The sequence below is a fragment of the Lacerta agilis genome, chromosome 12, assembly GCF_009819535.1.
Source record: "Lacerta agilis isolate rLacAgi1 chromosome 12, rLacAgi1.pri, whole genome shotgun sequence".
In the NCBI taxonomy this organism is placed as follows: domain Eukaryota; kingdom Metazoa; phylum Chordata; class Lepidosauria; order Squamata; family Lacertidae; genus Lacerta; species Lacerta agilis.
This window is the reverse complement of record NC_046323.1, coordinates 4,560,895-4,583,889: the sequence shown is the minus strand read 5'-3', so window position 1 is coordinate 4,583,889 and position 22,995 is coordinate 4,560,895. Positions and strand designations below refer to the sequence as shown.

The following is a 22,995-nucleotide window of genomic DNA, read 5'->3' as shown; positions in this document are numbered from 1 at the left end:
CAAATTTACTTTAACACTTGAAAAAATCCATCCATACTAAAGAGAATCAGTTGCTTAATCCTAAAATTAAAGGTTATTGCATGCAAGAGAAAATAATTACATGCTCAAAGTATGGGAAAAAAAGAAAACTTTTTTTAATATGTAGGTATTTGTATAATTAAAGACTAATCAAGCATGAAGGCTGCTGACTAAACCAGAAAATGAGATTGTTGGCAAGCAATATTGCAATGTAAATGCCATTTTTGTTTAAGTACTAAAAAGCTGGAGAAATGATATCTAGAAGAGATTAAAAGCAAACAGCATTGATAATAAATATTTATCAGATTTCAAATGCAACATGATATTTTACATGCAAGATGTATTTGCACCGAACTGTTCAGTCCTTTTTCAGGGTCTGTTACCACCTCTGCTTTTAAAAATGTGAAATAGGCAAAGGTTCATACATTTCCCAATGACAAGATTTAACACTACCCAAACATGTCAGAATAGGCAAGAGACCCGAAAGACCAGCATTGCTCCTGGTTTTATAGCAAATGTAGCAACTTCTTTCTCAGAGTCTTCTTCTAAACCCAGGAAAAGAAGGACTGTGAGGAAGACTAAGTAGGGTCCCAAACTGTGCTGGCAAGCTGGGCGAATTCCAAAACTCATTTGCTGCCTGTGCCTGCCCTACAAAATGATAATTCCACAACCTGCCAAGAGTTTATATTATGTTGTGTTAAAGGCTTCCAGATTTTATTGCGCCATAGGTTTTCATTGACCAGATTCCACTTCATCAGATACAGGTGTTATCCTCACACAAATATTATTTACACACACACACACACACACACACACACACGGAATTCATCAACTTTTTGCTCCATTGTTTACAACTTATCAGTATTATTGAACAAATATATCTACACACATGCATCTAATACATTTCATGCATCTAATAAAATGGGCTCTATTCAGCTGAGATGATTGTGTAGGAGAAATGATGATGATGATGATGATGATGATAAACATATATGTAAATCTTGAAGGTGCTGTAAGACTGCTATTTCACCTTACCACCGCAACCCCACTATCCTTATCACAACTACTCCCTTGGAATTTGTTCTCCAATATTTGGCTGGATTGTTGTTGTTGTTGTTCAGTCGTGTCCGACTCTTCGTGACCCCATGGACCAGAGCACGCCAGGCACGCCTATCCTCCACTGCCTCCCACAGTTTGGCCAAACTCATGCCAGTCGCTTCGAGAACACTGTCCAACCATCTCATCCTCTGTCGTCCCCTTCTCCTTGTGCCCTCAATCTTTCCCAACATCAGGGTCTTTTCATTTGGCAGGATAAAAAGGGTTAATTTGATTTTGTGAGAGATTCATAATGAACAAGTCAAAGGAGTGAGGCATGTACATGTTCTGTTAAAGAATTTTCGAAACACTACAATACATTTCTTTAAAATTTAAATTTCACATTTAGAAACATATATAAATCATGCAAATAAAATTGTATTCCACAGACATACGTATTTTTCCATTTTCCTGAATACAGTGGCAACCTTAGTTCACACTCAGAAAACTGTTAGCTTTTTTCACATTCACCATGGAATACAGCAAAGTTTGCACCGATGCATACAATCCCATGGCTGGATGAGGGCAATGAAACACAGCTCAGACTAAAGCCATGTTATGGAATGAATACTTTGGGAGGGATGTATAAATGGATTTCACACGTCCATGGAAATTTTAGCCTTTTAGTGAAATCATGTTGTAAAGTAAATTACATCCATATAATACTCTTGTGTGGTCTGAGTGTCCAAGCAGACTGAGTGTCCAAACAAGGAGGTTGCAATGAGGTGAACAGATACATTAGATACCAATTAAGTACACAGCTGAAATTAACTTTAAAAAAACACACGCGGAGCACGTAAATGCACTGAAATGTCGGGGCACTAGAGGGATGGGTTTTCAAGCAACTCTGTACCCCAACTTCCAATCAGAGTTTGATACCATCCAACAAGTAAGTATAAAAACATGTGCTCACATGTTTGCCCCAAAGAAGAAAACAAAAGAGAACACTTACAAATCAAATGCAAGCAGAAAAGGAGAGATACTTAAAAAAGAATTGGAGGAGTAGACTGGCTAGGAAAGCAATTGAGTCACTTTGGATGACAACAAACTCAAAGGTGTGCTATAGAAGGAAAAAGAGATAGCCAAGAAGCTGAATGAATTCATTGCTTCAGTCTTCACAGGGGAAACTGATCGCTAGAACTGGGAAAAAAATTCCACAGTCTAAAGAACTGAGGCAAATAGTGCTGACCAGAAGAGAAGTTCTAGGCCAGGAATGAAGAACCCCTAGACCTCCAGTGCAGCCACAACTCCCTTCAACCCTGACCATTGGCCATGCTGGCCAGAACATATGGGAGTCTAATAACAGGTTCCCTACCCCTGTTTAATGAACCTTTTCCCATTCAACTTAGGCCATAGCCTGATGAAATTAAACTGAATGCCATTTTAAAAAGATGAGAGTGGCCCTAAAAGTCATTTCTGCATTTGAAAGCATAATTTAGCAATGATGTCTGCCTCTGCCCTCTTTCTAGGAGGACACTGGGATGCCAAGAACTCAAAACAACTCAAGTACTGTCTTGTTTATATCTTTTCACTGAACTCAATCCCTTCCTGTGGCACACTTTCAGAAATGGGTGTGAGCTGGATGAACACCCAAAGTCTTCAAATCAAAATTCATGAGCAGTTTAAATGTTTCTAGGTCTTTTCCAATTGAAAGTAAATAAGGCACCATATGACATCAATTACAGCTTGTTTGACAGTTCCAACCGTAATGGTACCCGATTACACGAAAAAGGTTCATGTAATAATGTTTGCATTTGATCCAGTCTCCCTTGTTTGCTGAGTAAGCTTTATACATCATCTATTTTCTAATAGGTTTTTTTGCTATTAAAATTACCCACATTTCTTTAGTGTAAATTGAAGGTATACTTACATAATCGGATAGAAATAATGCAGAAAAATGTGAATTTCATTCATCCATATCAACTGATCACATACATTTATATTCCCTGTGTTCCCCAGATAACTATGTCCATATAAAGTTTTTAAAATGGAGCCCCTGGCTAGGAAAAGCTTCACCTCTCGATGCCTGCTATAGAGTTATTAAAGGCACATAAAAAGGTCCAGCTATCCATCTGGCTATGTTCAGGGTATTGAATAGTGTAGAATTACAAGAATGAGCCTCCATAAACCTTGGGTTATCCCTTCTCAATTATCTGGCATGACCACAAGGAGGAGATTGGAAACTTCTGTTTTAGATTAACCACAGTTTGGTGTGTTGTCCAAACACTAAACTGTAGTTCATTTTAACTATGTTTAACTGAAACAAGCTGGCTTCATAAACCATGGTTTGAAGCTGACTACCTTTTATGCACCTTCAATAGCCTCAAACTGTGGCATGCAGGTTTTAATGCTTCTGAAAATGTTTTAATGCTGTGGAATATGTTTGTGGAAAACTATTCCCTTTCCTTAACCCTATAGGTAACATTTTGTAATGGCAAGCAAGCTTCCTACAGCAAACATTGTAATTTTGTCTTCCTGAGCTATATTGGAGAATTTTCAGAGAAAGCTTAGACATGCTAAGCCTAGGAAGGTTCTGTCAAACCCCTGCCACCATCATTCTCCCTCCCCCATGTTGCAAATTTACCTTGAGATGAGGAGAGGAAAGCTGGCAGCAAGGAAGGTTTGCAAAGGTTAAGGTCCCATCATTAAGTTCAACCATTGCCTGTGGTGGATATGCACAGAAGCTTTAATTCCTGCCAGGAATTATACTTTTCAATTCCGCTTGTCTCAATGGATTGAATCAAAAGGAACTGAAAACTATAGTTCAATGGCTTCCTGTCAGCAATGGATACCTTCCAAATGAGGACTCCACTCAGTGCCGGATTTACGTATAAGCTAAACAAGCTATAGCTTAGGGCCCCACTCTCTTGCGGGCCCCCAAAAAATGTAAAGGGAAAAAACTGGATGTACATTTCCAAAATATAAGATAAAAAACAAATAAAATAAAACCTACAGCAACAGTGTCTTGTGTTTTGTTGGCTCATGTGATGGGTTGGAATGGATGGCCCTTGTGGTCTCTTCCAACTCTATGATTCTATGATTCTAAGTAATGGGCCCCGCCTGCTAGCCTGCTCCCTAAAATACCACTGGTTTGCTCATTTCTAACAGCAACAATTTGTTGTTGACAAAGGACAGCTGGACATATAAAGGGACCCATTACCTTCAGGAGCTTAGGGCCTCATTGAACCTAAATCCAGTCCTGACTCAACGGAAACGAGGTGGTGGTATCTGGCTCCGGGGAGCTTCTAGGGACCAATGGTGCCAAAACCGAGGCCAATACAACATGTGCCCAAGCTTTAATAGTGGATTGGACCATTTTAAGCCACCCAAATTACAATATATAACACCTTCAGTAATCCCTGCTGCAGCAAGGATGAAACAAAATTAGAAATGATTTATATATTATTCCAGGGCTATTTTTCTAGAAAAAGGGGTGCTGGAACTCACCACGAACACCTTCCTCGTTCTCTTAGAATGGCGATGGTGCCCATGTGAGAGATGCTGGAATTGAGTTATGGAGAGTTCCAGCCGAAAAAAGCCCTGATTATTCCAAATATATTTAAATATATTTAAGAACTCTCAGTCTAGAGGGGGGCAAGGAACCTTGAAGAGCCATTTGGAAAATTCTTATCTCCCTCCTCCGTTCCAAATCATTTGAGTGACAGTATTGATAACCTCCATGTTTGCTGTTGAAGATTTTTTATTTAACTTCTATTTCTTCTAATGCGATAGCAACATGTACCTATTTTCTCAAGATTACCAAGCATGTCCAAAAAATGACACTTCAATAAGCACTTTAAAACAGATTATTTTTCCTGTAGTATTGGATATGTAATATATATGATGTTTTAAAAAGTATTTATAATTTGCAGTGGGCGGCATTAGAGTTTATCACGGGGAAATGTGGCAAAATGCAAAACCTTCTGAGCATAAGGTATACACTTTCACAAGTCATTAAACAACAGTGACTTGGAACACAGGAAACAGTTTTTTAGCCCCCAGGGGGGAGGGGGCTACAAGTCAAAGAGGAGAGGAGTCAGCAAAAATATATAGTTGCCTTCAAGAGTGCAATTATTATTTTTTTAAATGTGAAAACAGTGACTTGAAGTGTCAGCATATATGTGGGTGTATCTGTATTTATGGAGCCATATTTTCAATCTATACACAACAAGTATCAGATATTCCTGTTTTAGAGCATTGTTTGCGTGTTTAGACCTTTAACCTCCCCCTTAAATAAATTCAGACAAGACTCAAATTTTTTGTTTGGTTTTTGGCAGAATTTAGGCCACAACTTTATTGATTACATCAAGTGTGTGGTTGCATAGGCCCTGGTTCAACTAGCTCCCTGCACCGTTGCAGGCAGTGCTGACCCAGGGCACCAGCATAGGTCAGCCTAGGAAAGCTGGGGTCAGGCTAGTCCACCACCCAGAGGTCCCCCTGGACTCAGGCACAGGCACAACCCCTCACAGGGTTGACCAAACCATTGAGTCCCTAGATTCCTTTAATGGAATACCTTTCGCGTAGGGTTGGCGAGAGCACCTGAACCAGAGCCTCTCCACAACCTTACAAGTTGTGACAATTTGCTACATGGCAGGTGAAACCCGAATGGCAACAGCCAATCAGCCAAGCGGGGGAAATTCCTGCCGTGCCCCTGTCCCAACGACAGGCGACATACGACAACGTAAAATGTAGGTTGTTAATCAGAATATGTTCAATACATGCAAAAGTATCCATACAAATGGCTGAGAGGCAATATTGCCGACAAGGCTATATCCTTCACAATGCTTACATACCATCCAACTTTTTCAGATCAAAAACCAGGATGTGTGCCTTCTGGGATCAGTCATGTCACCCATGCCACGCTCTCACCCTGAAAAAGGGGCTGTTCCGGGATGAAGGCACAGCACAAGTAGAGTTTTCATTGAAAAACGACTGCAAAACTTTGGCACCAGTTTGGAGAGGATCCCAAATTTTGAGGTTTATAGTGATTGAAGCTGCTGCTTTTTATTCTTCTGTTTTGACTGTATTTTAATAGTCCCTTGATTAGTTGGAATGTAAATCTAATAAATGAGGAAAATCACGTGTTAAATTCCAAATAATTAAAATCAGCTAATTTTACCAAGCATCTTGGTTGGCAGACTTGGGTGGTGCTGTCCAATGAAAGGAATTTGAAAGCTCCCATGGGGTGGGGGTAGGAAGAATGGGACTTTCAATTGCATCCAAAAGAATGATAGGGAGATCATTTACCACCTGCCACCCTTTGGGTATATCTACAATAGTAATCTGGCTCCTATTTTTTTTCCAAAAGGAGTGGAGAAATAAGCAATGGCAACACACACACACACACACACACACACACACACACACACACACATGTCTATCTATCCATCTATCCACCCATCTAGGACCTCTTGTATATGTATTAGGATAACAGCTGGCTGGCAGATTTTTTAAAAAAGATAAGTAAAAAAGTACTATATGTTAGACATATTTAAACATCAAGATGTTATACTCAGTAAGTATTTAATAAATAAACAACAATCTAAATCTTCATGTCTGTACAGCAGGCAACTGAGACATTTTGAATACATATGAGATCCATGAGATTTGGGCATCTAAGAACTGAAACCCAACATTTAAAAATTCTGGGTTCTCACTACAAAGTTTTTAGCCTTATTGCTTTGCTAAAGATTTGCCACCTACGGCCCTTTATGTATTGAACTTAAGCTATAAAAATATCACTTCTTATTGATCACATGGTTATTAAAGTCAGCCCAATGCCCCATTTATATGTCAAACACTTGTAATATTTCCTGTAAATATTAGAACGCAGGAGAAGACTCATAATACTCTGGTATTCAGTCACATTAGAATTGTTTGGCTTTTCATCACTGAAAAGATCATAAAACTGTCATAAAAAGTTTTATTAAGCACACCGTACATTTATCAAGGCAGTCTGCTTCATTTATACGTGTGCCCATGCATGTCAAATACATGCATGCAAGCAGTTTTAATAAATTGTACATGTGTCTCAACAAAGCTTATCGCAAGTATTGTATAGCCTCTTGCTGCACCAGCCTCTAACTCATTCAGACACCCAGACATGCTTTGATGGTGTTTCCTACTTGGCAGGGGGTTGGACTGGATGGTCCTTATGGTCTCTTCCAACTCTATGATTCTATGATTCTACATAAGCAGGGTTTAATGGCTACCGCCTGCTTGGTGTGCCCCATGAAAAGCAAAGGAGACAAGCCAACAGGTTCCCTTTCAAAGCTTGTTTTCAAGGCTCCTTGAACATCTGTTCCTCCTAATGACATTTAAGAGAGTTTCCAAGGAAGGTCAAGGAAGAGATCTGTAGATCGCCTCCATGTCCCCCCAAGATGCCTTTACCATCGCCAGATGATTTTATATGAGTAATCGAAAGAAACCTTTTGCCAACCACTAGGGAGTATTTTACAGGTGGGCTTCGGCTGGAGCCTGAGTGCAGGCCTGTGAGCAAGGAGGTGTCTGTAAGCATTTCTAATGGCATTTTGATGTACATGTACAAAATTGATGTCGGAAGGATCATTGTAAAGTCCCAAACAGTGGAATATTGAGGACATTTTCAGATGGCAGTCAGATTCTAGCTGGGTGAGCCCAGTGTATTTTCTCATGTCACAGTTGATTAGGTTCACAGGGAAGTGGAAAGAGTAAAAAATTCTCTTATTACTTCAGCAATGCCATATCAGCCTCTTTTCCCTTTGAATGCAACATTAGTTTTTGTCCAGAACTCTAACTGCTTTCTACAGTTTGGGGAATTGTAAAGCAGAAACAATTTTCCCAGCTAGGCTGACCTTCACAGTAATAAGAAATGACTGGGATTTCTCTCTATTTCTCAAACATTTGAGGTGGGGGCACAGAAAAGGAATATGTTTGTTTTACTTGATATTATGTTGTGGGCATCTATTTGGCACTTTGAATCTAATTTTTTTCCATTCAGGAGATTACATGCACTGTGGCACTATCTGACCCATAGTCAGGTGGCAAGTGCCTTGAAAAATGACATTAATGTCCTTTAAACCTTTTGTTATCAACACAGAGATGGCATTTTGTTTTTGCCCATTATTGGAACACACTGTTTGTCACTTTTGGGAATGAATATTTTCATTTGCTCTCCTGCACTTACTCAAGTGATAAGCAGTGATCTTGAGAAATCTGAAGATTCTTACTGCACCAGGAGAATTCCCAAGGCATTCAAAGCAGCCTGCACTGGAAAGCTGGTGCTACTTCAGGACTGCTTCACTGTACCCACACCGTTCCTATATAAGCAGTAAGGAAATGTATTTGTTTATTTATTAAATTTTTATACTGCTCTTCATCTGTAGATTTCAGGGTGGTTCACAAGATAAAAATACAACATAAAAACTCAAAATACGTAATAAAGTCAAGAACAAAAAAAACCCCACAAACCAATAAACCCCCTCCCCCACCCCCTCCCAGAAACATTATTTTTTAATTTATGAAATGGTAGCATAAATCTTTTGCACAAAGCATAACATGCCATTTTATTTAATTATAAGAAAGATGCCACTGTTGAGAAAAAAGTTATTTGCAACAATAGTACATAAAACCACCCGAGTTCTCCAAATGTTTGGGTGTGGCTATGGAATCATTCAAATGTTATTGAGCACTGGGTTGCACATCCAGCAAAATCACATTTTAATCCGCCGTGAACCGTACTAGCTATGACCTGGAGGTGGGGAAGAAGCCTCTCATTTCGGATGCTTTGGTCATGTGAAACTCTATTCAGTGTGGTGTAGTGGTTAAGAGTGGTAGACTCGTTATCTGGGGAACCGGGTTCGCGTCTCCACTGCTCCACATGCAGCTGCTGGGTGACCTTGGGCTAGTCACACTTCTCTGAAGTCTCTCAGCCCCACTCACCTCACAGAGTGTTTGTTGTGGGGGAGGAAGGGAAAAGAGAATGTTAGCCGCTTTGAGACTCCTTCGGGTAGTGAAAAGCGGGATATCAAATCCAAACTCTTCTTCTTCTTCATAAACAACACTAGCACATCAGGGAATCAGCTAGACAAGAACCTTTATCCCCTGTGCTAGTTTTTAACAGTTCTTGAATGAATGAATGAATGAATGAATGAATGAATGAATGAATGAAGAAGCATGAAGGCTTGCAATGGTACTCCCAACTACTCCTTGGTCTGCCTTCTGTGGATCCACAGGCACCAGACCCCAACTCTCCATCCCTGCTTCCAGAATCTGATAGCTAGTCTACAGGCTCATTGGGGGATCAATAAAGCTCTGAGGAGAGATCCCCACAGTTGGAAACTCAGTTACTCAGAAAAAGCCAGAAGTTGTAGAAGATAGCACTCACCCTTTGAGTGGCCAGAAGGCAACTACCTTCAGTTGCTACCTAGCCTTGCTCAGCCAGATGTTCCAGCACCTTGCTGAGATTAATATTTGGGCTTAGTAGCAGGAGTGTTATCTGTGGTCCTGAACACATTGAGATCTCCTTACAAGGTGCAGTCTTTGCCTAGTCTTTCTTTGTCTTGTCACCCTGCCTGCCTTGGAAACCAGGACCTGCCAACCTCCCATTCCTTGAGACATCAACTCTCCCACAAAAACTCCAAAACTGTAAGGGTTGCCTTTGCTGGAAGATCTTTGTGGCTACCCTTCTGAAATTTGACAGAATTCATCCTCTCAGTAGGGTCTACCTTGTTCCCAAGCTTCATCCATTGGTCCATCCCCCCATTAAAAAATTACAGAAGTTTTCTTTTAAGCAAAAATAAATAAAAATTGAATGATGCCTTGCACAAAAACCCTTGGACCCATCTGCCTATAATTTGGTAGTCTTTATCCACTCTGGAGTGGCTACCATGCTTGCAAACATCATCCACTTAAGGTGGAATGTTATAGCCGTAATGTAAAGGTAAAGAGACCCCTGACCCCAAGGTCCAGTCGCGGACGACTCTGGTGTTGTGCCGCTCATCTCACTTTACTGGCCAAGGGAGCCGGCATACAGCTTCCAGGTCATGTGGCCAACATGACTAAGCCGCTTCTGGCGAACCAGAGCAGCACACGGAAACGGCATTTACCTTCCCGCCGGAGCGGTACCTATTTATCTACTTGCACTTTGACGTGCTTTCGGATTGCTAGGTTGGCAGGACCGAATAACTGGAGCTCACCCCGTCGTGGGGATTCGAACCGCCGACCTTCTCATCAGCAAGCCCTAGGCTCTGTGGTTTAACCCACAGCGCCACCCGCATCCCTTCATTATAACCATAGTTTGATGTAAATAGTGAACGACAGTTTGGGAAAAGGCGTCATTTTTCCTGAAGTGGAGTTCAACCCCATGCTGAATTGGGCAGCCTCTGGATCACTTCAGAATGAGACAGGTTGTTTTGTGAGGCATTGGATCAGAGTCCAAAGGAATCTTGTGGTCACTGCACTCCCCTCTTTAAAGGTTGGCAGTGCTGGTTGAGGAGGAAAATAGAGGGAGGAAGCAAAGGAAGAATATAATTTGGGGGATTGTGCTGAAAAGGGATTTTTAAAAATGGGAATGTATAATTTTTTTGCAAGATGAAACCACAAGAAATACATACATACATAATTTTACTTGTATGCCTGCTTTCCATAGGTTTCGAACCATGCTCAAGGCGGCTTACAACATGAAAAAATACATAATTGCAAACATAACAGAAGGAGTCACAAGCAATAAATATCAAAAAGTACACAACCAAACTGAAAAACCACATAAAATAAAATATTAATATCAATAACAGCAACAACAAACCCCCCCCCCCAAAAAAAAAACTTCCAGCCAAGATTTTGTTCAGCAGCCTCAGTTTTTGTAGCTGAAGTCAATCAGGGTTCTGCCCTACCAGGTCAGTTAGAGAAGGGACTGCTAGGCAGGGAGCAGGTCTTCCAGGACGCACAGCCAAAATGGAATTAATTGAGGAGAAGGGTAAACTAATTGTAGGGATCTGAGGGAGAAACAAACATTTTGGAGACAATGAATGGGAAGTGATTTTTTAGGATATGCATGAAAAATGAATTGGAAGAATTATTCGTTGGCAAATTGATTTGGAGAGATATGGGTGGGAAAACTAATCTAGGGGGTTACAGTAATTAATTGAACAACACCCTCCACCCCCACTCCACCACTCCTGCCATAACCTTGGTTTGTAACCTTGGTTTGTAGCACTTGTTTCCACCTAGTAGTCCATCACTTTCATGATCACATGGTGATTCAATTTAGCTATCATGGCTTATAGATAGTCTTCCATTGATAGCGGCATTAAGTGGAGTTTGGAATGTTTGGAGCAGGGAATGAATGGTGGAAGTGCCTTGGCTTACTGAGTAGGGCTTGTAACACTACCTTCCTACATTTTGGAGGCAAAAACTGCTGCCTTCAACTCCGTCTTAGGATACTGAAAAAAGGGGGGATTTTCAAGCATCTAGAACAGTTTTCTTCGATTTTGGGTCCCCAAAGGTTCTTGGATTACAACTCCCATCATCGCCAGCCAATGTAGGGACAATGGGAGTTGTAGTCCATCAACATCTGGAGAACCAAAGCTGAAGACCAGTGATCTAGAAGAACACTACGTTACAGGGTTGGTGGACCATCAGTGCATCAGAAGTTGTGCAGGTCTGTGCTAAGACCAATAAAATGAAACTTGTACTCTCAAAGTGAATGTGTGGTTTTCTTTCTCTTTTTAAGCTTTTAAAAACAGTGCTCTCTGAAGAAGTGTGCATGCACACAAAAGCTCATACGAAGAACAAACTTAGTTGGTCTCTAAGGTGCTACTGGAAGGATTTTTTTATTTTTTATTTTGTTTTGACTATGGCAGACCAACACGGCTACCTACCTGTAAGTGCCCTCTTCTGTTGATCATTTAATATCTCCTTTTAAAAATAATATTTATATTACTATGCATAATGGTGCCTGCCACTGAGTCACATACAAGTGGTCCTAGAGCCCTTTACAACTGGCAGCAGCAGCAGCAGCAGCAGCAGATCACCTCCCACTGGATGGCATAGAAATTGATAATAGAGACACTACAGCTTTGTACAATCATATCAAAAGAGTCCTATTGATGGCTTGTTGTTTCAGTGTCATGTAATGTTCACCTCCTGCAGTTGATGGTTGTTAAATGGAGTAATTAGTTATCACTGCCATTTCTAGGAATCAAAACAAGAGAAATAGGAACAAAAAGTTTTGCTATTCAAATGCAAAACTTGGGTGATTAAGAAATTTCTCCAAGGTCACATAGGAAATCTCTTGCAAATCTGGACGTGGTTTTCTAATGGAGGACCAAACCTTCTATATGAAACATTAGCTAAAGCTATATTTCTTAATTATAAGTTCTCATATTAAAATGTTACAAAAGTAGAATGCAATTTCTTTACCTTTCACATTGATGAATGGTTTCTCACTAGTGCACAATAAAACAGTTTCTTTTGTAATGTGCAGTGTTTCAACCAGTGTTTCAGAAAGTAATGATGAAACCAAACTTTTTATTTGATTAATTGAATGTAGTTTTTATTTCCTATTGGCACTGATAACTTATAGGTATTAAATGAATGGGTGCTTTTAAAGTTCCGCTTTTTGGAAAAATGGAAATCCTGCAAGATAGGGAACACCTTTTATTGATTGCATGTTTAGTAGAGCAAATTAGGTTTCCAGACCTTAATCCTCTATGAAAAGCAGAAAAACCAAAGAATTGCATCAGTATTATTCAGCTGGTTCTTTCAGCTTGATTACTGGGCAGAACAAGAATCTGATTCTAGATGTGAGGAAATTTCTCTCTACAATAAAGCTATTTGCAAGGTACTTTGGTTTGTTGCTATTTTGCAAATTTGCAAAATTCTTGAAAGATGACATTTTTTATTGAAAGAGAATTTGATTTCATCAGCATATGGTATTTGCTTAGCATAATTTTAGCTTTTTTTCCTTTGGAACTAATAAAAGAGAGACACTTCCCACATATTTAAAATTGTCATAAAGTGACATCTTACCATGTAATCTCAAAGTAGACTCAGTTATAAACTCTGCAGCTTTTTATGGAGTGAAATGAATAAAATATTTCCTTAAATATAATGTATGCAAGAAAGGAGAAATGCTTAATACGACTCTTTCAAACTACAGGGTGATACTATATAATCATTGGGTATGTTCCAGCCATGGTCCAATCAGACTTTTCACTTGGAAGTCTTATTGATTTCAACGAGAGAGCGCTAAACACATATATTTAACTCTGCATAGAAAGTAATTGGCCTTTAAAAGCTTTGCATCACACCCATTACTCTGAAATACTTTACTTTATGAATTTACTGGTAAATTCATATTTATTTGTTTAGTTTTACCCCACCTTATCTTCTGAGCTCAGCATAGGTTAAAGTATTACTCAGCATAAAAATACTTCCTTGTTGAGAAGCATTCCAGATTACCCAAAGGATCACATCTCTTGTTTCAGTTTCCACTAGGAAGTTCCACCTATGTCTACTTTTACAAGTTCATGTCAGTACAAAGACATATTAACATCCTTCTTTGTTTTGCAAGGCAGGGGCCTCTATTCCCAAAGATAGGGGCTTAGCATAAAGTGATGTTACTGTAATTAAAAATGGCTGACTATGAACATTCAATGTCTGTGGCATTCACTGGTACCAGAAACTACAATTAGGAGACAAGAATGTGGGAGATAAAAGGAAGTTTCACTGAGGCAGTGGCTGTTCTTCATAAGAACTATTCTTTGTTTTCAGAGTTACCTCAAGTCCCCCCGCCCTTGCTAACTACATGAGGCCATGTTCTCTCTTCAGTTCTGAGGATAAAAATTTGGCTCTTGTTCTGTATTACAAGGAAAGGATTTGAACTGTTGTACAAGCAAGCAATGTCTTTTGCTGCCAAAGCCTGCCTTTATTGAGCTCTCACAAGCATAATTGAGGTTGTACAAGTTACTGTGTCAAGGTTCCCAAGACTGAAATCCATGTAGACATAACAATGTTTACATGCACACCGTTTGGTTTCTTTCTTGAAACACCAGCGCTTACTTATACACAAGGCTTTAAAACACCTCGGGTCTCAATATGTGACCACAAATCAAAGTGAGAAAGGATCTAAAGGGAATGCAAAAGGGGATGGTCAAGTGCCATGGTCGATAGAGACCGTGAGCCTGAGAGAAACGTCATTGTGCTTGAGGTAGCAATGACTCCCCTCACTGTGCCTCACACGATAAAAACAATTCTCGCTTCATGCTCATTTCCAAGTGATTTAGGTCCACTGAAGTCCATATGGTTACACTGCTCCTCAGAAATACCTTAATAAGGGGAGTAAGGCTTGTATTTTATTGGGTTATTCCCTTCCCGTTGTGACTTTGGAACTTCTCTACCTTCAATGGAGTTATTTCTGAGGTACACCAAAAGGAAAACGAAACATACTCAGAGTATAGATAAATACCAGGTACAAACTCGTAAAACATCAGTCTCTCTTACAGATACTGGGGTTTTAAATGGCTCTGCCATGTTAATATCTATAGTACATATGAAGCCAAGGGGCCCTAATCTGTATATACCCAACCTTTAAATAAATAAATAAAAAACCCACATTTTATTGTGATCACTGCATGTTTTCATCCACTTGAAAGATATCAAAATCAGACCTGAGAGAAACTTAGAGCTTTTATTATTTTTTACCACAGAAAATATCCTTGTTTTATAAAGTGCAAAAGATTGCCTAAAGGGTCCATAAATATTTTGTGTGATTCTGGTCAAGATATAAAAGTAGGAAAGAGTTGATACATGAAGAAATTCAGCTGCCTATCAACAATGCCTTGTGGAAGAGCAAGATTTTGTGAACTGCAAGGCAATAATGTGAGATTTAATGAAAAACCTACACATTTTCAGGTTGTTACAGATTTTCAGATTTGCTGTGGAAAAGATAGTTTGCCATTTTTAATTTAGGCTGCTTTTGCTCAAGTCCACCTGTGGTACAGTACCTACACTGGATCTTCACTCTTCCTTTCTTTATCCCAAGAGTATTGATACTGCTATGATATCAGGTGCTGTGTCTCTCCAAACAACAGTCCTGCCAATCAGACCTGGTTCCCTGCTTCCTCCATCACCAGGATCACAGCTTAGAGGGAACTACAGGAATTACAGCTCAGATTTTCTCTCACACATCAACATGGGACCCCTGACCTAAGAAGCTGCAACACTACAGCCAATTGCTAAAATAAAGATTCCCAAACCTACAGCCTTCCCTCTGCGTAACTGGTCATTGAAGGAAGTTACAAGATGCTCCCTTTGTGCCACCAGACTAGTTACCTGACACAGATCTTGTGCCCAATTTACCTCCCACTTGCCTAACATATCAGTCAATTTCCACCTATCTGAAGAAGCTGAGTTCAATACAGTTACTTAACCTAGGGTGGAATCTAGCTTGTGTAGATAGATAGATAGATAGATAGATAGATAGATAGATAGATAGATAGATAGATAGAGGCTGTGAAAATGCTTTTAAAAATATATATTGAATTTGCCATTGGCTCACCATCACCATATGGGACGCAGGTGTTGCTGTGGGTTAAACCCAGAGCCTAGGGCTTGCTGATCAGAAGGTTGGCGGTTCGAATCCCTGCGATGGGGTGAGCTCCTGTTGCTCGGTCCCTGCTTCTGCCAACCTAGCAGTTCGAAAGCACGTCAAAGTGCAAGTAGATAAATAGGTACCACTCCGGCAGGAAGGTAAACGGTGTTTCCGTGCGCTGCTCTGGTTCGCCAGAAGCGGCTTTGTCATGCTGGCCACATGACCCAGAAGCTGTACGCCAGCTCCCTCAGCCAGTAAAGCAAGATGAGTGCCGCAACCCCAGAGTCTTCCGCAACTGGACCTAATGGTCAGGGGTCCCTTTACCTTTGCCTTTTACACAATCACCATCTAGTGCCCCATTTGTATAATGCACTTAAAACAGACTTAAAATGTTATATTTGCAGCTGTACTGGTCAAGGAAGAGTCTGTTGCTTTCTAGATAGTGCTGGGCTCTTAACTCCCATCAGCCGCCAGTCATGTCCTCACAAGTTGCTGAGCCAGAAACGTTGAGGTGATCCAGAAATCATGGGAAAGTAGCATACTGTTGTGTCCTGTAGTTCACCTGTCTTCCAGTTTGAAAAGATGCAGCTACCAAGTTACTCATTATAGCTTTCTGGCTGGATTGACAAACCTTCAGTTCCCTCCTCGGATTAACGGTAATGATGGCCCAGGGAGCAAGGAACCAATACTTTCCCCACACTGACCCTGATCTGACACTCATGCTCTCAGGGGTGGCTCTGTTCATGCTGCAACCGTCCTCATCAAAAGATTTCCAAATTGTGGCTTTGACTGAACAAAGCTGACAAGAGTAAAATGCAATAAAAAATTAAATAAATGCAGCTCTGGGGCATGAATGGGTGACAGAAGTTGCACAAAATACATTAAGGATTCAAGAACACTAAGAATTCAGAACACCTGGTGTGCCGTTTCCTGAGCTTCTTAAAATAGCTTTAACAAAACTCCACCTGAAATTACCTTGTTGTTAAGGCCTGAAATTGAACTGGTCCCAACCCTACCCAGTAACTGTAAGCCCCATGTAGCATCTCTAATGGACCCCTGACAGAGCAGCATCCGTATCGGGACTTATAGCTCATTTTGGCAGTAGGTGTCTTGCTGGCACTGTATCTCATGAAAGTCTGCAGAGGAGGGAGGGTTCTCCGTGGAAACAATTTCCACATCAGTCCTTGGGCATTCCCTTCATATACAGCTCCAGTTATAGCAGAATCATTCATATGCGGGAGGCCCGTGGCCCCTGTTGACATTCAGCCTCTACAGCTGAGCAAAAATTGCCGCCTGTGACAATATCGTTCTAATTAGCACAAAAATAGGGTGTTTTTTTTGTTGATAAAGAATTGTATACATATTTGTATATTTGGATTCTAACTTCATTGCCATTTCACCTGAAGCTGAGTCAAAACTACTCAGTTTTTCACAGAACCCTAAACAGCTCACCTTTTTGGCAAGTTTTTCAATTAGAAATATTCTTCATTCTTCATTTGCATTGACCTCACTTATCTTCATTTTCAGTTGCCTTCATTGGTGTGTTCAAACCTTTTAACCCTACCCTGAATAAATTCTGACATGACTCAAATTTTGGTTTGGTTTTTGGCAGAATTTAGGCCACAACTTTGTTGATCACAGCAAGTGATTGGTTACATAGGCTCTGGTTCGACTAGCTCCCTGCTCTGCAGGTAGCGCTGATGCAGGGTTCCAGCATAGGTCAGCCAAGGGTGAACACCTGGATAGCGGAAAGCCGGGGACCTGCTCTATCCGCCATCCAAATGTCCCCCTGGACTCAGGCACGGGCACAACCCCCTCTCAGGGGTTGACCAAACCATCAAGTCCCTGGATTCCTTTAACAGAATACCCTTCACATAGGGATGGCGAGAGCGTTCTCCCATCCCTATCACCTGAACCAGAGCCTATTCACAACCTTACAAGTTGTGGCGATTTGCTACACGGCAGGCAAAACCCAAATGGCAACAGCCAATCAGCCAAGTGGGGAAAATTCCTGCCATGCCCCTGTCCCAACGACAGATGACAAATGACGGCATAGCAAGGTCAAGTGCACAAGCCCTAAAAGTAGGGAGAGGTGGGTGGGTATTCCGATGCATGCGCCAAAAAGAGGAAGTTCTGGGTCATGTGCATGGGCATTTATAGGTCCCTCAATCCATTTAGCTTGCATCCCATTGGTCAGATAGAACCCAGCATCGAGGGACCTGCCGATTGGGTGTTGTGGCTGTCAATCATTCCCACCCACAACACGGGGATTAAGTTGCCAGGTCTCACCGCAATATGTGCGTCTTTAAGGGAAGACACTATTTTCCTACAGTGAAATCCTCATTGGTGCAAATCCAGGGAGGAAGCAGGAACATAGGAGCCAATTCCTGGGGCTGTGAGGGTTTAGGCCCCCACAATGAAATATTTGAGGGGGCCGGGCCCCCACAAAGTTGATGGGCACTCCCATTCAAATGATCTGTGTGCACTGCATCATGTGATCAATTATGCGGGGTTCATCTGGGCCCCCACAATATTTTATTCAAGTTGGCACCCCTGGGAATAGCTGAGGGTGTCAAAACAAGAGAGTGAATGTTTGCACAATATTCAAATAAAATCAGAATTGAAATTTTTGTACATTTTGTTTTGCCTGAGTTACTGCATCATCAAAGCACCATCAGGAAGTTGCACACACACAAGTGTGCCAGCACTACACCACATGTATTGGATGTTAGTTAGATGGATGGTTAATATTGCTGCTTGGCGATGACTCATGAAATTGTGCTTGTTACTGTACAGTGCTCTGATAGATTAATAATAATAATAATAATAATTTATTTATACCCCGCCCATCTGGCTAGGTTTCCCCAGCCACTCTGGGCGGCTTCCAACAGAATATTAAATGCAATATTATATTAAACATTAAAAGCTTCCCTAAACAGGGCTGCCTCCAGATGTCTTCTAAAAGTCTGGTAGTTGTTTTTCTCTTTGACATCTGGTGGGAGGGCATTCCACAGGGCAGGTGCCACTACCGAGAAGGCCCTCTGCCTGGTTCCCTGTAACTTGGCTTCTCGTAGCGAGGGAACCGCCAGAAGGCCCTTGGCACTGGACCTCAGTGTCCAGGCAGAACGATGGAGGTGGAGATGCTCCTTCAGGTGACTAGTATGAAGGTCTGAAAAGCTGGAAAATGAAGGACCCAGCCCAACAAAGATCTTCTTGCCATTAACCCTGTGCCCTGATTCATCAGGTGGCACCCAAACACTACCGATGACCTGCAATGACACTTTGCCTTTTTCAAAGGTAAAGGGACCCCTGACCATTAGGTCCAGACGCAGACGACTCTGGGGTTGCAGAGCTAATCTTGCTTTATTGGCCGAGGGAGCCGGCGTACAACCTCCAGGTCATGTGGCCAGCATGACTAAGCTGTTTCTGGCGAACCAGAGCAGCGCACGGAAACACCGTTTACCTTCCCGCCGGAGTGGTACCTATTTATCTACTTGCACTTTGACGTGCTTTCAAACTGCTAGGTTGGCAGGAGCTGGGACTGAGCAACGGGAACTCACCCCGTCGCAGGAATTTGAACCGCCAACCTTCTGATCGGCAAGCCCTAGGCTCAGTGGTTTAGACCACAGCGCCATCCGCGTCCCTTTTGCCTTTTTAGGTATATGCATAAAATGCCTTAGATATAATACATTTAAAACTGTATGTCAATCAATCAATTTATTGATCCAGTCAACAGATCTCACAATAAAACAATAAATTAACATACAAAATAAGATCTCAATAACATACAAAATAAGATCTCAAACAGATAAGAAAATATGGTTGCCTTTCTTTGTTCAAGATTTTTACATATATTCCTGTTCTCAACAGGAAATTAGCTATGGCTGTCTTCTGTGCATTGACCATGTTAGCAGACTGAGCGGAAATAAATTATTATTTTCTTAGTAATTTACGAACTTACATATTTGACGAGCAAATATGCACCCCTTTCCCCTGACAATGTGAGTCTAGACCGGGTCCCCAAAGCATTCCTTAACTTTCTTCTATCACATTTTTATCCTAATCATATGGAGCAAAAGAACGCATTTTAAAATAATGCTGCTTAAATACATTTACCGCTGGAAATCATTTGTTTGGGCTGCTTTGGAATGGCAGGGTTTTGGTCAGGTTTCTAATTTGATCACACTAAAAATGGCTGGAGACCACCCATAATCTTTGCCACATAATGAGTGGAACCAGGATGTATGTTGAAGGATATGCTGTTCTCATCACCTCAGGTTGTGTCAATTCATATTGAATCAAGTCAGGTTGCATCAGCAATATCCCTATCAGAACTTATTCCTGAGAGCAGTAGATTTGATTTTAAGTAGATTTAGACAGCAAATATCTCAGCCACAACAAATGTATATAATGAGCATATATCTGTGAAAACCAGCTATTTTTAAAGTCACTGGGGAAACCAAACCTTTTGATATTATGGTCTACATATTTCTATGATGTTAAGCTACTAAATTTAAATGCAAGAACAGGTTTCTTCTCTTTAGTAGGAAAGAGTATTAAATAACATGTGAATTGATAGTCCTAGGAAGTCGCAAATTTCCTGTGTCAAACAACTGTGCACAGTACTTTTAAGAAAACAGAATATTGTTCAGGGTTTTAGTCTTATTTATTTTGTATTTTAAACTATTTTCTGTGTAAATCACCTTGAGGGGGTGGTTTAGAAGGCAATTAATAAATTAATAATACTTACTAAAATTTAGTGAGAATTAAGCGGGTGTCTGAGTTGGGGGAGGGTGGCACTGCTTCACGGTGGTTCCCGTGCTTTACTTCGATGGTTGCTCCCAGAGGGTGATGCTTGGGGGGGGGGGTGCTTTTCAGCCCCATGGAGCTTTCATTGTAGAGTTCCTCAGGGCTCAATTTCATCCCCATGCTATTTAACATCTACATGAAACCGCTAAGTGGGGTCATCCAGAGTTTTGGGGTACATTGTCAGCAATATGCTGATAACACACAGCCCTAATTCTTTATATGTGCAGGTGAGGCACTGTAAGTGGGTGGCGCTGTGGGTTAAACCACAGAGCCTAGGGCTTTCCGATCAGAAGGTCGGCGGTTCGAATCCCCGCGATGGGGTGAGCTCCCGTTGCTCGGTCCCTGCTCCTGCCAACCTAGAAGTTCGAAAGCACGTCAAAGTGCAAGTAGATAAATAGGTACCACTCCGGCAGGAAGGTAAATGGCGTTTCCGTGTGCTACTCTGGTTCGCCAGAAGCGGCTTAGTCATGCTGGCCACATGACCAGGAAGGTGTACACCGGCTCCCTCGGCTCCCTTCATTACATCTGTTTAGGTGCCAGGCAAAAATATTCCTCTTGTCCCTGGCATTTGGCCAGTTAAAAACAACCTATGGCCTTTTAAACCATGCTGGTTCTTCTTCTTCTTCTTTGTTATTATGTTACGTATTTTTGCGTTTTTATACTGTAAGCCGTCCAGCGATCCTCGGATGAAGGTACTTTCCCATCATGCCGATATCCTAAGATCCATAAGCAGTATATAGTTATGTAGCAGCTGAGTTGCTATGAGTGGCCTTACGCATTGCTCTTTTCTTCCTTTTTTTCCAGCTGGTTAATAATCCTCTAGCAAGCCAAGCAGCGGCAGCAGCGGCAGCCGCCGCCATGGGCTCCATAGCCAGCTCGCAGGCCTTTGGCAATGCACTCTCCGGTCTACAGGGGGTCACAGGTCAACTAGTCACTAATGCACAAGGACAGGTGAGTGGAAGACAGGAGGAAATAGCGAATTCATATGGCATATTGATTTGGGGTAGAAATGAATTCCTTATGCATGACCGCAATTTCTAGCTGCACATATATTGGTGGGTGGGTAGACTTAAATAAATCATTCTTCAGTCCAGTCCTCTTTAAAGTGGCAGCTCTTCATACAAGGACTATGCTTCATACATCTAGTTACAGGTAGGTAGCCGTGTTGGTCTGCCGTAGTCGAAACAAAATTAAAAATAAAAAAAATTCCTTCCAGTAGCACCTTAGAGACCAACTAAGTTTGTTCTTGGTATCTGAAGAAGTGTGCATGTACACAAAAGCTCATACCAATAACAAACTTAGCTGGTCTCTAAGGTGCTACTGGAAGGAATTTTTTATTATTTTGTTTATGCTTCATACAGTACCTACAAATGTAGGTGTTTAGGCCTCTCATCACACAATATATTCTGTGTGTGTGTGTGTGTGTGTGCTGCAGGCCACGCGAGGGCACAATAGCTGCTACCTACCCTTATCACATGTAGGTGACATACCTTTAAGTACCTTTAAGCACGCAATGAGATCAGACAATTTTATTGAAATCACGGTCTAATAGCAAGCTCAGCTGGTGAGCTGAGTGGGACATGAATGGGCCACTTAAAAAAGAGAAAGGAGATATCAGATGTTCAGAGAAGGGCTACAACAAATGAGTGGGTCAAAACATCAAAGTATGGGCTGAGCATGCTCTGTGGGCACACAGTACTGACTGTTGATGAGGAAATGGGAAATCAGCTGGAGAGAAAATAAAATATCCTAGGGAGGGATGGTTTGCTGGCTAGAACATTGAACAGGACCACTCCACAGTTTATTTTAGTGCATGTCCTGCTTCTTTCATATAATAAAGGCCAGGTATGTAGCAAAGAAAACTGCACTAGAGCAACGGACTAGCCTTTAGTATTTAACTACATTTATTTTAATTACAGGTAGGTAGCCGTGTTGGTCTGCCATAGTCAAAACAAAATAAAAAATTTAAAAAATCCTTCCAGTAGCACCTTATGGACCAACTAAGTTTGTACTTGGTATGAGTTTTCGTGTGCATGCACACGAAAACTCATACCAAGAACAAACTTAGTTGGTCTCTAGGTATCTGAAGAAGTGTGCATGCACACGAAAGCTCATACCAAGAACAAACTTAGTTGGTCTCTAAGGTGCTACTGGAAGGATTTATTTTAATTGTTCACCATAATCCTACCCACACGTGATGGAGCATCTACACCTGACCAAGAGGAGCTGCTAAAGGCCTCCCTCATCTAGCAATTCTTCCCCCAGGAACATGAAGCAACATGTAGTTTTCCAACTCACTGCACCTAACTGGGTGTCTCCTTTACTTCCAGAATTAACCTGTGCCCCTTGGGCCTAGGTGGAAAGCAAGCTAATGGATTCTCCTTTTAGCAGCCTTGATTGCAAGTAAATGACATACCCTCTCATTTGTATAATTCTTCTTGTTATTACTTCTCTTCGTATAATAGCCACACGATCACTGAAGCCCACTAATTAAACATAAT

General features: G+C 41.2%; 1 protein-coding gene across 2 annotated transcripts in view; it reads left to right on the top strand.

The window, feature by feature from the left end:
* POU6F2 (POU class 6 homeobox 2) overlaps positions 1 to 22,995 on the top strand; it is a 314,499-nt gene that overhangs the window by 261,358 nt on the left and 30,146 nt on the right. For both annotated transcript variants that reach the window (XM_033165828.1, XM_033165829.1), the window contains exon 6: positions 21,299 to 21,445. In XM_033165828.1, coding sequence (XP_033021719.1) covers positions 21,299 to 21,445 — 147 coding nt within the window. The remainder of the gene's footprint in view (positions 1 to 21,298; positions 21,446 to 22,995) is intronic.